The sequence below is a fragment of the Hippocampus bargibanti genome, linkage group LG06 (assembly GCF_051943395.1).
Source record: "Hippocampus bargibanti isolate YZ-2025 linkage group LG06, ASM5194339v1, whole genome shotgun sequence".
Classification (NCBI taxonomy): domain Eukaryota; kingdom Metazoa; phylum Chordata; class Actinopteri; order Syngnathiformes; family Syngnathidae; genus Hippocampus; species Hippocampus bargibanti.
The window spans coordinates 8,715,275-8,738,844 of record NC_142739.1 but is presented as its reverse complement, the minus strand read 5'-3'; the positions used below and the strand labels follow the sequence as shown (position 1 = coordinate 8,738,844).

The window sequence follows — 23,570 nt, the reverse complement described above, 5'->3', positions numbered from 1 at the left end:
TAATAATAATAATAATAATAATAATAATAATAATAATAATAATACATTTCATTTATTCAAAACTCTAAAGGACACTTTACAGTCACAGGATATTTTTTTCTGCGGGTGAGCAGCGGCAGCCACACGCGCCAGGGGTCTAAAACGTGCATCGGACCAATATCACAAATGACGAAATTTGGTGATCCCACAACAAACAAAACAAAAAACAAAAAACAAAAACAAAAAAAAGCACCCGACTGATTCTTTTAACGTATCGGCCCGCCTGGAATTAAACAGGAAGTTGGCTATACAGTACTCACGTACTCGCACACTCGCACACTTTAAAATGTGTTTATTCATTAATTTTTGCCTCTGTCATCTTTTGTGGTAGCTGCCCGCGGTTAACATTTGCTGATTAAGTTGAGAGTTTTCAGAAAGTAAAAAACAAAAACAAATAACACCATTTTTGAAAGATTGACATGAAATGGGGTAGACCAGGGGTGCTCATTACGTCGATCGCGATCTACTGGTCGATCGCGGAGGTAGTACTGGTCGATCGCAGCGTGACAGTAAAAAAAAACATTTGTCAGCCTATGAAACGTCTTGTCACTTGATTGACATACAGGGCAACCATTCAGAACTGAATTTTTACCTTTAGGTCTCCGTGCATGCGTAAACAACGGCGCTAAACGCAGCAAAATTTACAAGCTTGTCAGCGAATTACCTCAGATTTTAAGCCCTTGCTAAAACATATGGTGATCAAAATGAGTGAGAAAGCGGGACCAAGTAAGGGGGCAAAACATATTACTTTCATACGGAATGGGAAAATGTGGAGTGGCATTTTCGGACTGTTCATGGAAAATACAACATTGACTTCACGCCGAAAAGCCAGCCGAGAAAGAGAACGGTGGACGAACTAAAATCCCAGTTGTCCGGACAGCAGTCATTTTTCACTCAACATACTTCAAAAGCGAAAGCCGCCACCGAAGCATCGTTCCGGGTGAGTCACGCCATCGTTAAAAACAATAAGTCCTTCTAAGACGGAGAGATGGTAAACGAAGCATTCGTTGAAGCAGCTAACTCCTTGTTCAGATACTTTAAAAATAAGGCAGAGATATTATCTTCAATCAAAGCTCTGCAGCTGTCAAGACATACAGTTACACGGCGCTGTGAAGCCACGGCTGAGGATTTAACCCAGCAAATGTGGAAAGACATCAGAGATTGTGAGTGTTCTCACTGCTGAAGTCCAGGGCTCATGGACAGTTCTGTAACTTACTCACACAGGAAAAGTACCCCAACATGAGGAAATGTGCTATCTCCTTGACTGCATTATTCGGCTCCACTTATTTATGTGAGTCAGCCTTTTCCTACATGAAGATCATTAAGTCCAAATACCGTTCCACCATGAATGATGAACATTTGGAAATGTGCTTGAGGCTTGCTGTCAGCAGCTACTGTCCGGACTATGCATCCCGGGCTGATTCAATTCAGTACAAGTCATCAAAGTAAACTCAGGTAATTACAAAAAAATGTTATTAGTTATTTATTATGTTATGTATATGTCGTTATTATGTGTGTTGTGCAATATTGGCTTATTCAGTTATGCAAGGTACATCAACATACATTGTACATACAAAGAATCCTTAAAACATTTGAAAATGATTATGTTTTGCATTTTTGTCGTGGGTAGATCATTTTGACTTGGTTGTTTTTATAAGTAGCTCGTATGCTGAAAAAGTGTGAGCACCCCTGGGGTAGACGTATCATAACAGTCACCATGAGGGTTTTGAGGGTAATTACTGATATACTTTTGTTTACATATTTAATTATGACACCGAATAAATATCAACATGAGGATAATTGTAGTTAATTTAAAAAAAAAATCTATTTGTTCCATAAAACGAAAGCGGAAATTCTAAATACGAGACGCGTTTCGATGTAGTAGCCTCGTTTACCGCCAGAGGGCAGTGTGGATTTGAGGGCGAAACAGTCGCGCATATCCGGTTTTAATTTCAACCATTCCCCCCCCCCCAAGTCTTGACTATAATTCTGGAGACGTAAATTGAGCATTTTTAGTTAATTTAGATATTCCCTTCTATGTACCATTCCCCCATTTGGACTAGTTTATACATTAAAAGCAGTTTGGAAAAACGACTATTGATTAAAATATTCATCTTAGCTGTTGTGTGGTAATCAATGAGGGTCCTGTGGATGATACATAATAGACATACAAAGCTTGCATGATGTCTCCGTGTGTGTGATGGACTCGTCTGTGTCTTCAATTAACAATAAATCAATGCAGGCAGGAGAGTGGTTTGGTGTTTAGAGTTTGTTCGTAATGATCTTTTAGTCTACGAAAGTATGGATTAAGTCGGCCTTGTGAGCCCTTCATAACGCCGAGTTGTGTTATTATCTGGGCGGAAATATTGACCCGCCAGGGCCATTCAGGGGCCTGGTGGCATTATTAGGATTTTCACATCTACACAGAAACAAATGGAAGCGTGATGTCTGCTCATGCGTCTCCTGCCTGCATTTGTCCTCTTTGCAAGACTTTTATAAGCTACGTTGGTGTATTTATACACTGACCGTGCTTGTGTTTGTGTGTAATGCAGCCCTCGGGTGCAATGCCGCGCTGCAACAAAGGCGCAAATATCCCATCAGTGAGAGTTGCAAACTTTTGACCTTTTACCACTATGAGCAAGCAAGCGCGAGACTCTAATGCACATTTAATGACGTCTTGGTTTAATCATGCCATCAACAAAATATATATTAGAGTGCTAATGTTATGATTTGAGTAAGAAATGTACTATTGTAATGTGATCTATAACTACCATTATGCATATAAGAAGACATCCTTTACATGTCATTTTTACTCTTTTACAATTTAGGATTTTTCATTTTTGTACATAAATAAAAGGATCTAATTCTTGCAAAAAAAATATGAAACCACATTTGTCGGGTGTTTTTTTCGGTGCCTGTATATTTTGTCTCCAAATAAGACACAAAACATGTCGATGACTCACTCACTACTAGTGACATGAAAAATCAATCAATTCAATTGCCCAATGAAGAAACACACATGTAGACATTAAATATAAATACTTTTATAATGTACAAATTGTACAGATGCAACGGCGGCAGTGAACAATAATGTCATAGATGGACGGGACGGCATACAGATAAAGAATACTTACATCACTGGGATGTTAGGTTTTTAGACACATACAGGCAGCTGGAGTGATACAATATTCAAATGTCTCCTTCCTGATGGCAAAGTATACAAATCAAACAATTACCCATAATCCCTAGGGTGGGGTTGGTCTCAGAGGTCTCTTATCGGGAAAAGACAGCGCTCTGTTGGTATCGTGACGGGAGCGTTTGTCAAGGTTAAGACCGTTCATTCCCTGTCTGAATGGAATGTTAAGAAAAACAAATCATGTGACCTTGATTATGTCACTGAGGGGAGGACAGGCCAAGGGGGCTGCTGATTGACATGTTTAATAACATAACAAAAAACAAAAACAAAACCAAAAACCCAAAACAAACATCAGTTAAAATTCCAACTAATAAGGAAAATGGATATTCAAATCCAAATCTGTCACGATCTGATACGATAGACCGGCGTGACCTATGGACCATTGATTATCTAATAAAAAGCCTCTGTCCAATCTGTAACCTCCTTATGCGATCAGCGATTGATACTTATACCGTAGCATGTCAGCGCTTCGGTATATTATTTTTACATTGTACTTCATTACTAGAAAATTCCCAATTTATTGAGTATATTTTTTGGGGGTAAAGTATGTAAGAAAATTTCATTCCTAATATTCTATACCTAAATAGATATTTTTTCTTCAAATATATCTATTATTGCTGTATCACTATATCTTCCGGGTGGAACGGTCCCAAAGGCCGTGCCTGCTCCTTTGCACAGTCTTTGTAAAATTTCAGCATTTGTCCTCAAGCATGTCAAATATACCCACAAAAAATGTTTTGAAAAAAAGTTCTGAACATGCTAAGTCAGACAGACATGCTCGGTTACAAAAGAAAAATACTTGACACTTTGAAGTAAGAAAGACAATCTCACCCAAAAAAAAAAAAAAAAAAAAGAACCAACTAGTGTGAGTAAAAGGTCAAATTTCAGATGCAGGAAAAAAAAACCTTGCCTAACATGCATTTATTCTTAGCTTGCCGAAATACAAATTGATCGTCAGCGCTGACCACAAGTGGAACTGTCGCGGCTTGGAATTGAAGCGGATTTACGTGGCACAGGAGATGTGAGACAATTTCTTTTTGTCAATGGATACGACAGCTTCGTGCTTGCTTTCAACATTTAGCTTGTAGCGGATGTGCACATTTCACCATGGTGTTTCTGATCCACTGGTGAAAAGGATGCTTTGATCCTCTCCTCTTTCATCTCGTACTGCTCCATACAACAAAGAGTGTGCAGAAAGTGCTGAAGATTAAATAACTGTTTGTGCCTTTTGTGTTGTGTCACATTATGTTTGTTATTTAGTTTTTTTGTTGTTGTTGTTTTGACTTCAAGATGGCGCTGGGAGAGTGGCTATCTCTATAGCAGCTCCTGTATTTTGTTTACGCTGCTCTCGACTGTAACTTTCTCCACTGTGAGACAAATAAAGGCTCATCTATTTTAATGTAATCTATTCTAATATCATGTTACCGTTTAAAATGGTGCTGACATCATTATTTCGTGGAAAAAAGCAAACTACATGAGTTCCCTGCCTTTTAGAGGACAACCGACGTCACTTTTTTGTTTCCTAACTGACATCAGAAAAACGTTTTATAGCATCTAAAATACCCAAAACACGCAGTATGATATTTTTAGTCAAATGCAAAACAACAATAAAAATGACTTAAAGTGTCTAAAAAGTACTTTAATTTGAAACCGGAAGTGGCCAGTTTCAGAAGGTTCCGCCCCCATGTTTGTGGTGTCACGGCAAGATGTCTTGCGTTGCTCGAGAATCAAAAAATTGGCTTCAGATTCGGAGAATATGCTTTCTTGTTACTCATCCAGTTATGAATATGATTCAAATAGTTCTGAAGAAGAAAGCATACATGCTTGCAATCGATTAACGAATTTATTCCGTGTCATTTTGAGCCATCAGGGGTGGGAAATGTCGCAACCAAAAAAGGCAGAACATGCCGACAAAGCCGTGTAAGAAATTAATCAGCCCGTTTCCACAGGCAGAATAATTCCTTACATGGAGCTTTGTCGCCCTCTTCTGCCTCTTTTTGGTCCTACATGACATTTTCAGACCAAAGTACAGCAAAATGCATTGACGTGATGGAAGGACTGCTACAATGTGTCCTTTTTTCAGTCAGGGGCGTTCCTTCAGTGACATAGGGTGAGGACTCGTCACCAACTCAAAAACAAGACTTCTGTAATATTCAGCGCGAGTCTTAAAACGTAAAATATAGCTATATGCGGTGGAACATTTGTAAAATACGCTCAGTAGAAGTCATTTGAAGCCATTTTACAAATTATGGACACAACTTGTCCGGAGACATTGGTTGTCCTTTAAGCGCTATGCCATTTGCATGAATCATCGCAAAACACAAAATATAACATTGAACGAGAGCCCAAGAGCAGCCAAAAGCCTCCCACCAGTGAGAGAATGATCTCCACATCTTGGAACACAATTAGAGTGCTTCTCTCCTCAGGAAAAATCAATCAGACGGTAAAATGTGACCCTTGAACCCAGACGGCCATTAAGTATGACCTCGCATTTTGCCGTCGGGAAAGACGCAGACGCGAAGTTTAAAAATCAGAAAAACCTTGAAGCATCGATCTGTCATGATGGCGGGCTGCCAACTCACTGTCATAAACACTTGAAATCCATTCTTTATAATGTGGACTGTCGTCTCCAACACTCCACTGTCACCACTGTCAAAATCAATTTCAAATATTTTGAGAACCCAGCGAAAAATACGATAAACAACATACAAATCCATCTCGTATGCACAGGTCAAATTTGGTGACGATCAGACAAAATTTTAGCAAGAGTTTGCCTTTGAAGAGCCCCCCCCCCATTAAATTGTTTAAAAATGACCCCTCAAATGGCATCCCAGAATCAAATATGTGGACTTTTGAGACTTTTTATGAGTCTACAATACTTCGAGTGGAAGTTCTTGAGAATATTTTGTAAGTTTACTTGAATAAGAATTTCCTACCAACTTGTGTTTCGAAGGAAACCTGGATTCAACCACTGATTCACTGATTCAAACAAATTTCTTGCAGCTAAGTGGAACTGGCTTTGAGGTATAAGTACAACAAAATAATTAGTATACAGAAGATCTCGGAAAAGATCCTTTCAAAACAAAATAGGAGACTGCCAGTGTCTTTTCAGGCATCTTTTTAAAAACAGTTTAGTGGTCTCCTATTGTGACTTATCCAAATTTACATTGTCAAGTGACACTTTCTGGATGCAGATTTTTTGAAACATTCCATGTGATGCTGCTACGCTAATCTTCAACTGTTTTTTTTTGGGGGGAGTGGTAATTTATGGAAACTTTTCACCCCTGTACAGTTGTACAATACCAGAAAAGAACAAGACCGTTGTTAAGGCTAAGGTGGTCTCACACGTGTTTTCCGCTCTCCACAAAAACAGCACCAGACAAATCTTTTCGACACGTGGACACCACATGAGCGAACACAACACATCTAGCGCGCGTAATTGTCACATTTAAAAGCATAACAATCAAACCAGAAAAAATATTCCGCGTTCATTTAAAAGCACGGACTGTGACATCCGAAGGCTATTTGTTGAGTTACCTGGGGTGGGCATTATTGTCAATAGCGTCCTAAATCTGGTGAAACCCTCCATCTACTTCGAAATGGTTGATTTCTGACAGATGTCCTACTGACAAAAGCCATTAGCGGACTAATGAGCGATCTGTGTGGCGGACGTGCCCACCTCTCACCTTGGTGCCCCACCCGCTGTCCCGGCTTTCACTGCGGTCGCACCACCAAATGCCATCTCACGACTCACTTATTGTTACAAACAACACCTGCTGAGGAAAGCTGAAATTGCCGCAGGTAAGAAAAAAAACCTTGCTAACTGCACTTACTTAGTGCCATAGGGCCACTTGTATTCGTTATCATTCGGAAAAAAATGTATGTATTTATTTATTTTTAAGGGTTGCCATAAATGAAATATTTATCACAGCTTTGTCAATGGATGAGACAGCTCGGTACAGCTCAAAAAAGGTCAGGTTTTATGACGGCCCAAGCATAGATAGTTGATGTTAGCTTGGTGGCCCGAGAATACGTCAGTTAGCGTGATACTTTTATGAGATGGTTTTAGATTTGTGGTCAAAAAATTGACAGACGTCATGAAAGATTTTCGTGACATCGTCAAGGGAGGACAAGGTGAGGCAGCTTTATGTACATAGCGCAATTCATACACAAGGTAGCTTCAATAATTCGGAACAGAAATTCAGATGCCGTGTTTTACGAAGGTAGAACCTCTATCGTCACACAATTAATAATTGGATTACAATTTCCAGGCGGGGCTATACCTCTGTACAGTTGTACAATAACAGAGTATATCTACAATGATTAAGGTATGAAATACTGTAACCGTTGCCCTCCCAGACCAAAATTGTTTTCATACCACTCCTTAGCGTATTTACGATTTTTTCGATTTGGTAGGCTCGAATTCGATATGAGTTGAAAACCAACAACTCTCTATTTAAATTCACCCCACAGGTAAGAGCCCACAAATACAACGCGAACATTTGGCTCACAGCTAACGCTATAGCTAGATAACGTTATAGATTAGCTAACGCTATAGCTAGCTAACGCCATAGCTAGCTAACACTATAGCTGGCTAACGTTATAGATAGCTCACGCCATAGCTAGCTAATGTTATACCTAGCTAACGCCATAGCTAACCAACACCATTGCTAGCTAACAATGCTATAACTAGCTAACACTATAGCTTGCTAATGTTTTTGGCGAATGGCCACAAACTTGATCAGGAAAAACGAGTTGAAAAACACCACAAAAAGGTAAAGAATTAGACATGTGCTCAGTCAGAACATTCTGTATGCAGGGTGAGTATAAGCCGTCAATGATGTATCGCTTCCAGAGATCTCTTGACGCTACTTTGGATTGCCTGTCGCAAACGGACCACCCCGTCCCCCAAAAAGTCGGCCTTCTCGTCAAGGCAACACTTCAAATGGTGTAGAAGTTTTTTTTCTTTAGGCGTTCAGTAGTATCACAGAGGTTGGCCAGTGTTCTTTGTTTTTCGAGTTAGGGTTTGTCATCTTCTCGATCTTTCTTTTCAGAATGCAAGTAAAGATCAAGGTCTAAAAATATAGATTTTTTCTGCGTATATCGGTCATGCGGCACTCCCTGTCGCTTTAAAGGCAGAAGGTTGCAGGTCACCTGCGTTATCTGGGTTCCTTCTGGTCCTTCAAGGATACATGGTACATTCATGACGTGCAGTTATACAGCAGAGTCGGTGGTGAAAGCTAGCAGATTTAAGAGGTCGACAGAAATCCCAAAAAATGTTCAGTGTGAACCATGTCGTGAATTTAAGGTTTGAGAGGTAGGGGTTCTACAATTCACCGTTACTCTTGGCTTTCGTTGATCGGCGGGGTCTTGGAATCGGCAACCATATTCGTGTCCTTGACATCAAGTCCAATGGAATCGTCATTCGCATATTGCTTTTGGTCTGGTTTGTCTTCATTGTCCTCTTCATTCATTTGGAGGCCATTTTCCACAGCAGCTTCCACTTCCTGCTCATCCACGATGCCACCGTCCTCCTTTTCATCCGTAGCAGTATTTTCGGGGACTTTCTGGTCATCTGGTAATCCCCCTTTGTCAAGTTCGTGCGTTTCCTTTTCTTTCTCCTCTGCTACTTGGGCTACTTCCTCTTTCTGTTGATCAGTTTCGAACTCGACGGTGCTCGTAGCTTCAATTTTTCCATCTTGTCCGTCTGGTTTTCCTTCTACCTCATTTCCAACCGTTTCCCCATGATTGGGAATTTTCATGTCTTTTTCCAGTTTGGGTTTTGTCTTCCTGTCTTTGTTTTTGAGGCCATTTTTGCAGGCCTTACTGCGAGATTTGAAGATCAGTTTCTGCAATACGTGAAGTTTGCGTTAGTGTCGCAACGTTTGACAATGTAAGATATGTGAAGAAAATACAGACACGGCCATCTACTACTCAAGCATTAGAGTGTTGCTGGGCAATCTGGTTGACCTGTGCTATCTCCTAAATCTTTGGCCCATTAACCGTGTTATTTCATTCCACTCACATAAAGGTTAGCTTCAGGGGTTATCACGACTCATTGAGGTCATCTACAAAAAATGTTCAGTTCTACCTCTGTTAACATTTCAACCATTGCTGACCATAACACTCACAGAGAGGTAATTGTATTTGGCCTAAAAAAGAAAGAAATCTCTGTGGAAACATTAGCCAAAGCACACCATGAGAGACAAAATGAGGTTTGGTACCTTAGACTCCCTTTGCTTGCGGCTCAGGACGGGACGCTGCAGGAATACAATCTGTTTGGTTGCCAGACTACCATCGCTGCAGGGAGACACAAAAACAGGGAATGCCATGATTAAGATATCCTAAAGAAACAAACAAACAAACAAACAAACAAACAAAAAAAACAATATCTTGAAACTTAGTTTCCATGCTCATCTCATCTCATCTCATTTTCCGTACCGCTTATTCCTCATTAGGGTCGCAGGGGTTGCTGGAGCCTATCTCAGCTGTCTTCGGGCACGAGGCGGGGGACACCTTGAATTGGTTGCCAGCCAATCGCAGGGCACACAAAGACAAACAACCGTCACTCTCACACTCACACCTAGGGACAATTTGGAGTGGTCAATCTGCCTGCCATGCATGTTTTTGGAGTGTGGGAGGAAACCGGAGGACCCGGAGAAAATCCACGCGGGTCCGGGGAGAACATGCAAACTCCACACAGGGAGGCCGGACCGGGAGGCGAACCGGCGACCTCTGCACTGTGAAGCCGGTGTGCTAACCACTCGACTACCGGGCCGCCTAGTTTCCATGCTGACATGCAAAATAATGCTTGACGCGAAATCAGTCCATGTTGCTAAATACATTAAAGACCATTGCTTTAAAAGTCGACAGAGCAAAAACAAAGAATGTTATGCACAAGCTGTCATCAAGAAGGGCCACTCAAATGAACAAAAATACAAACAGGAAAAGGTTTCTTCAGCCATCATCTGTACTTCTTTGAAGGTGTCGGACATTTCGCTCCTCATCCAAAGAGCTTCGTCAGCGAACTAAAGTTGTGCTGGTAAGTGGAAAGGTAATCAGATTGGCTAATGAGGTGTAATCAGAACCACTGCGCCCCCACCATTAGAGCAGGGACCTATCAGAGCAGAGGTCTGGCATGGGCACCTCTGCCCATTTGGGATATATAGGGCCAGAGTTACCAGCACAACTTTCGTTCGCTGACGAAGCTCTTTGGATGAGGAACGATATGTCCGACGTCTTCAAAGAAGTACAGGTGACGGTTAAAGAAATCTTTTTCTCGATGAACTACTCCTGTACGACTGCGAGCCTAAACAGACAAAAAAATGGACTGTTTCATCTTCTATGTGATGCATTGCGGTTGGCAAGTCCAGCTGTGTGTCGTCTCATAACAAGCGAAACGCAGGTCCCGTCCTGCATTTGATACCAAGACTTTTGATAAGCAATCAGTTGTCAGTGCCACTTTCACAACAGTGACACACTTTGTAATTAGCCTTTGAGCATTCAAACCTCACAAAAGCTTCTATCGCTTCCACACGGGCCCATGTCAGCTTTTGGGTCGGCGCCTCTTCTATGATCCTGCGCCTTTCATTCTTTCCACTGCACTCATTAATGAGACATCTGCTCTGTTTTTTTAAAACAAATCTGCCGCCACAGGCTGATGTTGACCGCTTCATCGCTTCACGGCTTTTACGTTCCATACTGCTGTTTTGGGCTAAAACAAAATCATTCACATCTCTCATGCACGAATGAGAAATGGAGCTGCTTGATGATGGCTCAGACACTTTAAGAGCCCCTCTACAAATCGTCCCCTTTTTTGCAACATGAAACAGATAGAGGCAAGCCTTGCATAAACTACTCAAAAACGCCTCACCAACCATCTCTTTTTCCATTAGCGGCCTTCTCTCTCTTTCTCTCTCCCTTCCTGTGCTATTTTGTAGGCTGTCAAGAATGCTGGACGGCTTCCTGGAGATTCAAAGGTGAAAAAAAAACGAGGGCACTTTCCCAGCAGAAACTTCAGTCCAGCTTGTTGAGGAAATGACAAGCCTTTGTGCAACACTCACTCTGCTCCTGCGCCAATACATCGACTCACTCTTGAATGTGGTTGCGTACTAACGCAACATGGAAGAAAGCTGAGAAAAAGGACCATGGTAAAGCACAAAACGGCCCTTAAATCAGACAGCGGAGGCTACACTGTGTGATTTGTCCTTGAGGGCTCAACCGTGCCACGTTGTAATTGGTTATTTCTTTGGAGCACTTGAGCTCCTCCAGTTTTACGGCATTGTGCATCATGGTTTTTTTCATCCTGCACTTTGTTTTCATGGTGCTCACGGTGTATAGAGTGCTGTGATTATGGCACACTGGTGCATGTATGCTCATATTTGGAAGTGTTAGCTTAGCAGTCTACCAGGATGTAGTGTGGATGCATTTCCTGTTGCCTGGTTTGTTGCTGTCAGCACTGTTGGAATTACTGCACTGGTCCTTTTTCTTATTGGATATGCATTTTGACCTCACTACAAATCCACTTTACAGTTGAGCAGTTTCCAAAGAAGATTTCAGGTGAGGGTGCTGCAACATGCCAATGTCGCCCCCCCCCCCCCAAAAAAAAAAAAAAAAAAAAAAAAACATGAACACAGATTGCCAAATCGATTTAAATGATCATCAACTCATTCACTGCCAGACGTGCAAAAATGTGTCCACTCCAGTGACAGGGTTTTTGTCATTATCACTTGAATTGTAGGACCCAAATATTGAGTTTTAGGACTACATAAACATTGAATACAGCATTGGGAATCTTAGGCCCTCTTATTTCATCAGAAAGTTAATTCCTAAAATATATGGGTCTGGAGTTATGTGAGCTTGAAATGAGGGTGGCTGTCCATAATACAATCCACTACATAAATATTGGTTTATATAGTTCTTTACAGCTGAAGCTGGAACAAAAGCGCTCACATGGAAAAAAGGGAAATGCTGCCCCTCGTGGAAAAGAAAAACATTGCCAGATGCCATGGCCAGCGCTTTATCGGCAGCTAAGCATGAAAAAAACATTAGGGAATGGTCATATTCTCGGTCATATTTTCAATTCCCGAAGAAAATTCGTGAATGGCAGTGAATGAGTTTCAAACCACACCCATTGATAATAACTGATATTAGGTTCAATTGTGTACTTGTAGTTGAGGAAGGAGCACACACGACTGAATGTGAGACGTGTTTATTCCAACGGCTAACAAGTGGATCTAACTCAAACAGAAAATCCCCCCCCCCAGAACACCCAGAAGGAAGGTCAAAGTGAAAATTTTGCAGGGGGCTTGACCAGCCTGCCACAATGACTACGCAGTCCGTCGTTCTGTGGTGAAGGTGAACTCATTCGGGCAAGTGATCCGGGTGAGACCTGAGTGGGGGAACGACACTCAACCCTGGCATGCCACGGTGAGGCTGGAGATTTCGGAGGGCGTCTGCGACGTGGGGCCTGGGCCGGCGAAACGTCCTCGCCTGCAACTAAATGAGCCGGTTTGAGTCTGTCTATTGAAATGCCCAACCTTCGCCAACCCATATCGAGCACAAAATCTTTTCGCCGTGTTCAAGCACTCTAAACGGGCCATTGTACGGCGGCCGGACGGGAGAGCGGTAGGCATCGTGACACACAAAACCAAACCGGGCTGACTTAAGAGCAGACGGAACGAATATTTTGGGGACGCAGTGGTGAAATGGTGCTGGAGTGAGAGGCTCTCCTGGCAAAAGGGGGAAAGAAGGTGTATGATGGGTTAAAAGTGATGGTTCGTTTCTCGTTCATCGCTTCTCAGGGTGTTAGAAGTGGGATGGCGAAATCAGCAGGAATCCAGGTTTTGAACAGAAGAAGTTATTTTAATCTTGTAGACAGCAGGGACATTGTGTGAGGTTGGCCGAAGAGGGACAGAAAGAAAAGAGAGCGAAAGACGAACTGGGAGAGCAGTTATAAGACGGACAGGGTGTGACGCAATAGGATGTGACGTAATGGGATGTGACATCATGTAAAGGCAGGCAGGATATAACGTATCAGGAAGTCCAAGACAAAAACAAACGATGCAAAAAGATGTTTAAAGATGTTCGTTACCCCAACAGTGTACCCGAAGCTTCAGGCAAAATTCACCAGGAACGCGGAGTGGCTGACCGAACACAAAGTCTGCCGGAGCGGCGTTAAGGTCTTCTTTTGGTGCCGAACGTAACCAGAGTAGGACCCACGGAAGCCGGTCGACCCAGTTACCGATAGTGCGGCCTGTAGCGCGGCTTTAAGTGACCTGTGGAAACGTTCACACATCCCGTTAGCCTGCGGGTGGTAGGCCATAGTGCGGTGTACCTGCACACCCAATGACTGCGCCATGGTTGACCAGAGCTCGGACACAAACTGGGGGCCTCTGTCCGACGTGACATTCGGATGGCGTGCCGAAACGTGTGCCTCACGATGCCCAAGTGCTCCATTGTCGCGAACTCCCCTTTCGCCATTACCAATTTTGCTGCGTCGAGGCGACTAGCGCGGGCAAAAACTGGCAGGCCGACCGTGGGGATGAAATGCTCTACCCCGTATTTCGTATCGGAATTGGATGAGGCTGATGGAAAAGACAGGTGGTCCTCCCACGCCGCTTCTCCGATACCACCCCTGCCACGACAGTCGGATCGATGCTCGATGCCCCTTCACCGAGGGGTTCAGACGGCACCTTTGCATGGTGAACCACCGTGTTCCAGAAGCACTCGATCCTCTTCTTCAGCCAAACCTTGATAGTCGCCGGTGGCCAAGCACGTTGAGTTAGCTAGCATGGTGTGCGCTGAAGCTGGTAGCTGACAGAGGAATATATGGGGGAAAGGGAATCCGGCCTCATCCGAACTTAAGAGCGACAGCATATTGTCCATGAGATCCACTGCTGTTCCGTCGCCGAGTCCGGGAAAGGAAAGAAGCCTGTCTGCTCTCTCAGAGGCCGATAACGTGAACCTTATGAGCAGCGTAAGAGCGGCAGCACACGATGAGTAGTCTGCTCGTTGAGAGACGCCACGACCAGGTAATATTTCGGCTCGTGCGCCGTGATCCCTCGTAGGTGGAAAAGTGCTTCCACATGCTGGAACCACGAAGCCGGATCGCTGTGCCAGAACTCGGCCAGCTTCGCGGCGTAGGCGTGAGCTGCGAGTTGAGGCGCCGGTCGTGGCGACATGGCCGTAGAAGACACCTCTTCATCTGTTGCCATGAACATTTCCAACGTTGGGGTCACCAGTGTAGCCGTTGAGGAAGGAGCACAGACGACTGAATGTGAAACGTGTTTATTCCAATGGGTAACAAGTGGATCTAACTCAAACAGAAAATGCGGTCAAATATATGTAACATGCACCCCGTGCACCTGCTGGGTGAGATGCCTGGTCCTAGTGCCCGCCACAGACTTGAGCTTTCCCATTTTCATCGTGAGTTTTGTTTTCTGGCGCAATCATCAATCCAACAACGCTTTTATATGTCCTCGCCAAGCACATTTTTTTTACATTTTTAATTGCCACAGGATGACAAATGACTTAATTGCTGCAAAATGTAATCACAAGCCCCACTAATTGAATGCAGCCAAGACGAGACGAGCATCTGGGTTAATGTTGCGCGGAGGAGATGCTAGTTGAGCGTCCGTTAGCATCCATTTCGGATGAGACAAAAACAAGACAAAAAAAACGTTTGCAGACATGTCGTTTCAATGAGCGAGCGAGCGGTAGTCGGCGCATAAACAAGCCTAATGAGTGTCAGAGTGAAACGTATCATCAAACCGTTTGCGGGCCGGGTGAGAAATAAGCTGCTCTGTTGTACTCTATCTGGGCCGGCTTGATTAATTAGCTCTGTTGTGTTGCGGCACCGAGGCACTTTGCGTGTAAACAGCGTAAGAGGGAGGGATGGGGGTTGCATGGTGAGACATTGAATCGGTGAGAGAGAAAAGTGAAACCCTAAGTCAAGGTGATGATGGAAATATGTCACGCTTCTCTCCATTGAGGGGGACGCATCACAGCTTTTTGTCAACCAGACTGGGTTGAAACTAAAATATCTGTGCCGTAATATCAACCTTCTGCGTCCTAAAATCAATTCCAAGGAAGAAATATTGATGGGTTCAAAATTCTAAGACAATTTGAAAGTTTTGAAGTATTGGTACCCCTCCGAAGGTTTCTAAAATAAACACGGTGAAGCGGCATTTTGTTGTTATGCTGCACCCAATTGCCTTGCATAATTATAATACGTGACTATGCTTTTGTTTTCTTCGCTTTGCCTCGGAATGAGTACAGACGCTCCCCACCTTACGAACGAGGTATGTTCCCAGGGGTCGTTCGTAAGGTGAATTTGTGTTGAGTTGCTTCAGTGTAATATTTTGTATGGAATGTATGTTGAAGTCAAACACTGAACGGGGAAGTAGAAAACACACACGGTCTGACAATCGTACAATACATTTTTCACCTACTGTAGTACGATGACATATACTCTTGGGTCATCACTAAGCAATTACTGACGCTGCTGGCACATAATTTTACTGAATTACGTGCCAACAGCCATTACTTTTTGTTATGCATCGCTTGCTCCTGGAGAGTCAACCGAGAAGAGGGATTTCCTCCCCAACCACATCCTCTACGCAGCCAATCGTAAGCGAGCTTGGCCGGAAAATACAAAATACAAAATATAACTGTACTCGCAAAAATGTTTGTATGTACCGTTATTTGTAACGCCAATGTTCGTGGGGAGCGTCCGTCGAGTAATTCTCGTTGGAAATGCTTTCAGGCGTTTTGGTTTTGGGTGTGTGAAGCGCATTGAGCTGGCTAGTGAATGTGAAAGTGCTTTATAAGTACATTTTTCAAACCGCCTTAGTACCGCAGCATTTTCAAGGGGGTGGCAGTGGAGGGGGGGGTCATTTAGACTTTGGAAGACTTTTTCACACATGAAGTTTATGTCCCCGAAGGTCCTCCTCTTAACCAAAAGTGGATGCCGCCATTGTCGCCGTATCCGTGAGTGATGCGTCAGCGTAGGCTTAGCCAAGAAAGTGTTTCCGCATGGAGATTTTCCGTGTGACGGGTGGCAGATGCTCTGCCTTAAAAGTTACCGAGAAGCAGATTGAGGTCAACGTCTTAGAAAAGGAAGTCGAAGACAAGGTGTGCACGCTTGGCTATGTTCCACTTCATACAATCGAGGCCTCATGGCAAAATGTCAGTGCAGAAACAAACACGTGTGAAAAGAATTTTCAAATGTCATAACATCCAAGCACTCAATGACAAAAACAAAAGTGTTATGTAATCTGTGTTACCCGTCTTTCAAGTAGATATGGTTCATATTTTGTAGCAACGGGACAAACTACTACGCGTCTACTTATGCCAAGTAAAATTGGCTCCGACCCGATGAAGATCAATTACAATTTTGCGATTTTGTTTTCTTTCTGGCAAGTCATGACACTTAAACACGATGCAGGATAAATGTTTTGCAATTTATCTTCGTCCATCTCATCATCTGGAATAGATTGTTGGATATTGTCGTAATGCAACAAAATCTTCAGAAAAATGTTTGACATCATTCTACAACTGGGCATTGACCTGGAATAGAAAATATGTCTGCATTTTATTTGTCAACTGTATCTATTGTATCTGTCTGTCTGTATGTCTGTCTGTCTCTCTAACATCCGTCCGTCTGTCCATCTATCCATCCATCAATTCATTCATACAGTCGTTCATGTATTTATTTATCTGTTTATGTATTTATTTATTTATTCATCACTTTATTTAGATATATATATTTGATTATTCATTCATTTCTTTTTATCTGTGTATTTATGTATGTATTAATTTATTTGATTATTTATTTATTAATATGTCACGAAAGACGTGCCGACAAAGTTTGATTGCACATTTGAACCTGGCTTAGGAGGTTGAATTAACCATGCATTCATCCATTTTGTGATTCAGTTGATCCCCTTTGGACAGAAGGCGGGATAGCCTGAAGCGGTTGATTGCCAATCGCAAGGCACACAGAAACAAATAACCATCTGCGCTCGCTCTCACACCTAGGAACAATTTGGAGCATTCAGTTAGCCTGTCAGGAATGTGGGAAGAAACCGGAGGACCCACAGAAAACCCGCACAGGCATGGGGACAACATGCAAATTCGACAGAGCAATCCAGAAGTTTCCCTGAATCGGGAATTGAAAAGCATGACATGGAGAGCTAGCGTGGGTGCCAATAAAAAGTTGGTCAGAGATTCAGGCAATTTTTTTCCCTTCCACGAGAGGGCAGCATTTGCTTTTTGTCAATTTCAGCACTTTGTTCCAGCTTCAGCTGTTGTTAAACCGCTATATAAATCAATGTGTGTATTGTATTTTGGACAGTTGTCCCCATTTCTAGCACAAGACCTATATAACTTAGGAATTAAGCATGACCCATTGACCCAATGACCATTTATTACCTGTTGGTCTTGATGACAGGTGTTGGCAGCACACAGGTGAGTCTCCAGCCGTACATGGCCAAGGATTGCAGCAGAGGAACATAATCAGCCTTCACTTGCAAACCCTGCACGGAAAAGAGACACAAGGTTTTGTTCCAATCAACCTTTTGCCGTGAAAGCGCCGGAAGACATCAGCGAGGCTTGAAAACAGCATTGACTCTTGGATACAGTTATGTGAATGTCGGTGCTTTTATGCAAGGTCTTTGCGTCGTGCGGGAGTTTGCTGCAAAAGTTGGAAAAATGAAATCAAGCGCCGCAGAAAATCCCCGGTTGCTATGAGTCAACATAGCAACGCGCTGAGCTGATGACAAGAAGGGTTTGTCAGCGCACTAAGACCTTCAATTGACGGGTGCACGGTGAAACTGCTCACTTTTTGGCTTTGTGGTTCACGTCTTGCTGTTGTTCGCTTCTTTTTTTTTTAACCATAACCACTTATTTATTTTCAGAAATCATTTTCATGAAAGAAAATTCGATGTGCATCCCAAAGTGTAAGAACAGAAGTCTAAAGATCATCTCATGTGAATTACTGGAAGTACTGTGAGATTTTAGAAGTCTAATGAGGTTTAATGGGAATCTCGTGAGATTTAGAATAAGTTCCAGGGGGCTCATAGGATTCCTCTCATGATGTAACTGAACCTTTGCTAAATTTTATACGAGACGTGATTTAGCTGTAGTCTTGGGAGATATGAGTATTTTTTTATAATATCTATCTATGGTATATATATATATATATATATATATATATATATAGTTTGAACACCTTATCTTACGAACATCAAATATATGACAATTTATGAAAATTAAACCTTGAAATACGCACTATTTTCACGATACAAACCCACCACGGTTGGTGGAGTAATCTTCGGCGGAAGAACACCAAAGCACACGACCTTCGGATCTGGCGGAGTGATCTTTGGCGGAAGCACACGACCGAACAGCGCTCCAGCCGGGCCACCTTTCCACAACCCCTTTCATTGAAAGCACACTTCGATTGCCTCCTTGGAGCTTTTTGATGATAATTTTACAATTCTGGGACCGAAAAAAAAAAACACCACAGGCTTGTGTTCAGCCCAAGAAGACACAAAGTCGCTGAGAAGAAGGAGATAATTGAAAAACACGAACGAGGTGTGCGTTTCTGTGATTTAGGGGCAGAGCACGGCTATGCTAACTCAACCAATGCTACCATTCTCCGGAACAGAAAAGCCATCAAAGGTGCGTCTGTTGCAAAAGGTGTTTCCGTGCTCTCAAAGCGACGGTCTCGGGCAATCGAAGAAGTTGAAAAACTTCTGTTAATTTGGATTAACGAAAAGCAGCTATCCGGCGACAGCGTGAGTAAAGCTATTTTATGCGAGAAAGCACGCCGATATCCATGCGCCAACCTGGAAGTTCAGCGCTTATTGAGGATTTTAAAGCCAGCAACGGATGGTTCGAGAACATCTGAGGGAGAGGAGGAGGAGGAGATGGCTGCAGCATCAAGTGAGCTCATCAAGGCAATATTGGCAAAGTGGAATCATGTGCAGGCTTTTACCGAACAGTTCCATCCAGAAAAGACTGTGGCTATGACAATCATCAAAATGATGAACGATAATGTGATGCCTCAGCTTCGTAAGACCTGACAAGTCAGAAAGCAACAGGTGTCAATTAACAGGTTTTTAAGCAGCAAAAATGATGAGGAGTCTCCAAAGAAGTAAAGAAGAGAAGCCACACCAGAGGTTAAGTTACCAACAGTCCTTATGGAAGGGGACTCTCCTTCCATAAGCCATCAACGACCATCAAAAATGTAAATACAACTTTATTTTACAGCACAGTTTATTTCTTTAATTACAGTCCATGTAATGTGCCTCTCTTTCCAAACAGCAAATCCCCCTGACCTTCGACCTCCAACACCATTCCATAATGGCATCAATAACAATGACCATCATAAAGGTAAATAAAACAACTTTATTTTATAGCACAGTTTATTTCTTTAATTACAGTCCTTATGGAATGTGACTCTCTTTCCAAACAGCAATTCCCTTTGACCTCGGACCTCCAACGCCATTCCATCACGCAATGACCATCACAAATGTAAATAAAGTGACTTTATTATACAGTGCAGCGTACTTCTTTCATTACAATACAATAGCACATTTATTATACATAGATTAAGGTATGTTGTATGTAGTTTTAAGGCTTATTTAGTTGAAAAGTATATTTTATGGAAACCCGGGAACGGATATTCCCTTTTTAATGGTTTCCTATGGGAATTTTTTTTTGTGATACACACTTTTTGGCTTACACACTCTGTCTGGGAACCAAATAATTTCATAAACTGAGGTCTCACTCTAATCCGATACGCCTCATATATGGACCAATAATATGTTTCTTGAAAAATAGCATTTCAAATGTTTTGTTAAGTTGCAGCTATTGAGAAAGCTCAAATAAATCATACTGTATTGTATTGTATTCCCGTTATTAATGCTCCATCTAGTGGATCCATAACGCAATTGCAGCCACTATTGTCATAGCTATTCTATGCAACTTATTTGCGGTATAATGCGCACTATATATGAAAAAGGTCAAACAAACCATTCATTGAAGGTGTGCCAAAGCGATTTACCGTGCGTAAAATACAGTAAATGAGTTTCACAATAGTTCAGGTTGTCTTGTATGATGTGCTGGCATTTTTAGGACATTTAACATTACTCCGCGTGAAGTATAGCGTCATTGACATGACTTGATGGAATTTTGATGATAAATGAAAAGTTTGATATAGACAAAAAGCTCAGTGGAATTTGTAATTTCATATAAATGTCGGAAATCAATCGGAATGCTGATGTTTTTTTCATGTAATTTGCCTCGGACTGATGTCGAAATGCACATACTAAAACATAATAAAAGGAAGTTGTCGCCCTGACAGGAAATTAAGCAAAGCAAGTCTAAATTAATGCACGATGATAAGACATTTAAATGGGAAAAGGTAATGAGGCCCACAAAACAGACAAACACAATAAATGTCAAACATCACAAAGATTTAAATGCATTTGCAGTAACGTGGGAGCCAAAAAGCAGCCCGGAGGGAAAGTGGAAAAATAAACATAAAAATGACAGACAAGAAAAAGAAGTGATAAGCACCAAGTTGTTTTCGGCAAAGTAAACAAATGCACACATTCGGCATTCAAATGTCAACAGCGTTAAACTCTCGCTTCAAAACACACAAAAAAAAAACGCCTTTGTCACAAACCACGTCAAAGTTCAGCTTGTTTTTTTGGCTACACAATTCATTTTTATTCATGAGCAGAGTTTCAAGTTTCAGTGGGTGTTTTGTTTCAAGACGACACATCTGCTCATCTGTTGTTTATAAATGTCGTTACAATTTGCCAACCAATATGGAATTTGGTTTTTAAAACTTATGCCTAAAAGGTATTACATTTGTTTTCAGATATATATGCTTTCTAGGAAACCTCTTCCAAATTGACCCCAAACATGTCACCAGGAACAGCTTGCATGTCGCACGTCTTACAGTGTGTGATATCTCAGTTCTCCCCGGCGGAGGTGAGAGAAGAGGCGACCCAGATAGCAGCGGGGCTAATTTGCACCGCCGCTAGTGTGAGAGGTCGCGCTCGGCCTGTCAGGTTTTGCCATTTCGATAAGGAGGAAGGAAGGTGCAACCTCAGCAACTATTAAGAGCCTCACCTAACGCTATTGCACTGGATTTCGACTCATACATGCTCTCAATATCGGATTACTATGTAAATTGTTATTTTATTTTATTTATTAGTTTTTTTTAACTCATTCACCCCCAGACAATGTGTAAAAATGTGTCTTGGCCCAAGACACATTTTGAGTGAAAATGCAAAAACCCTAGACTCTAGGATTTTTGTCATTTTCACTCAAACTGCATGACCCACAGAATATTGACTTTTTGGACTACATGAACATTCAATTCAGCGTAAGAAACCTTGTCTCTCTTCTTTCATCACAAAAAAGAGTTAATTCCTAAGTTATATGGGTCTGGATTTATCTGAGTTTGAAATACGGGCTGTCCAAAGTAAGATACATATATGTTGATTCATATAGTGCTTTAGCAACAGCTGATGCTGTAACAAAGCCCTAAAATGGACAAAAGGCAAATACTGCCCCCTCGTGGGAGGGTAAAAACAGTGCCAGCACTTTATCGGCACCCAGCAAGAAAAGCCAAAACGCGAACAAATTGGGGAATAGCGCTTCACATCATGCTTTTCAATTCCCGAATGGCAGTGAATGAGTTAAAGGGAAATTTGTGGTTTCTTTAAATAAATGATTTTAGGCTTTTGACAGTGGTTTGGCTCTTATGAGACAAATATCTGAGAAAGGTTGACTTCGGCTGATGATGTGTATTCTTTTGTAGACGCTAACAATAAGTTAATATGACATTTCGCGAGATTTGAATGGATTTTCAGACACACTGACGTGTTATTTTTCCATCATTGATTCCTTGCTAAAGTTGGAAGCTGTGTCCCGGACTAGACTTTTGGAGACATTAGATGCAATTGTTTCATTGGTGGGCGGCCCGGTTGTTGAGTGCTTAGCACGCCGGCTTCACATTGCAGAGGTCGCCGGTTCACGTCCCGCTCCTCCCTGTGTCGAGTTTGCATGTTATCCCTGGGCTAGCGTGGGTTTTCTCCGGTTCCTCCGGTTTCCTCCCACATTCCAAAAACATGCATGGCAGGCAGAGTGAACACTCCAAAATTGTCCCTAGGTGTGAGTGTGAGAGTGGCTGTTGTACGTCTTTGTGTGCCCTGTGATTGGCTGGCAACCAATTCAAGGTATCCCCCCTTCGTGCCCGAAGACAGCTGGGATAGGCTGCAGCAACCCCCGCGACCCTAATGAAGAATAAACGGTACGGAAAATGGATGGATGCATGGATGTTTCATTGGTTGAGGTTATCGCCAAGTGGCCTTCCTTTTAAAATTGAAAAAGTTGAAAATTCAAAGCGCAACAGCGGACTGTCAAGAACTGAATTGGTGGGACAAGGGAATGTCCTTTCACACTTAGAAAATTCTAAATTTGATTAGCGTGATAGCATCTGTATACACGCGTAGACGTACGTTATATAGTACACAGTATGGACAAGCAGACACCCGCCAACCTTTTTAAATACACTGGACAGAAATCCATTTTAACAATAAGCCTTTGCTGACAGAAGATCTAATCAGGAGTAGATAAGCGCCTGTTTACTGCGACTCACACATGCACGCACACACAGTCAATCTGTCAATAAGATGTTTTTTGTCATCTATTCACATAGTAAGTTTGCCTCTTCTGGTTGCCGATACAGAAAAAAAGTACCGTAATTTCCGGACTATAAGCCGTGACTTTTGTCACAAGTGTCCAACCCTGCGGTTTATGCAACAATGCGGCCAATTTATCCATTTTTTTCATGGGGTGCTCGAGGACTAAAGGTAAGAATGAGACACGGCGAATGTTATGTGCCGAGGAAGAAGCAAGTTTAATGAGCTTTAATGAGCAGCGGCGAGAAATCGTTTCCCAAAACTGGCCGTCTGCGAAGAGCAACGTTTGCACAAGTCTGCTAACATATTTCTTCCGTGTCTCAGTGACTTGGTTTGTTTTTGTACCCAGACCTGTTAGCGACTGCTAACGTGTCTCAATTTTGCCAACATGTTTTTTTTTACCAGCAATGTTCTGGCTGTGTTACTACCATAATGCATCTTGTGTTGCTGTCGCGTAACTGTTTTGAAAGAAAAGTTAAGGCATACGTATTATTAAAACTGAAAACTTTTTCTGTGTACCGTCTTTCTTTATAAACATGCAGTTTATAGACAGGTGGGGTTCATGTATGCACAAAATGTTTTTTCTTTTAAAAATATACTGGGTGAGGCTT

General features: G+C 42.2%; 1 protein-coding gene across 4 annotated transcripts in view; it reads right to left on the bottom strand.

Moving 5' to 3' along the window:
- Positions 1–2,730: 2,730 nt before the first annotated feature.
- The window catches only part of rftn1b (raftlin, lipid raft linker 1b), a 120,613-nt gene continuing 99,773 nt past the window's right edge, over positions 2,731–23,570 (bottom strand). For all 4 annotated transcript variants that reach the window (XM_088998742.1, XM_088998741.1, XM_088998740.1 and 1 more), the window contains 3 exons: positions 17,669–17,772; positions 9,460–9,535; positions 2,731–9,084 (listed from right to left, as the gene is read on the bottom strand). In XM_088998742.1, coding sequence (XP_088854868.1) covers positions 8,575–9,084; positions 9,460–9,535; positions 17,669–17,772 — 690 coding nt within the window. In that variant the 3' untranslated portion in view covers positions 2,731–8,574. The remainder of the gene's footprint in view (positions 9,085–9,459; positions 9,536–17,668; positions 17,773–23,570) is intronic.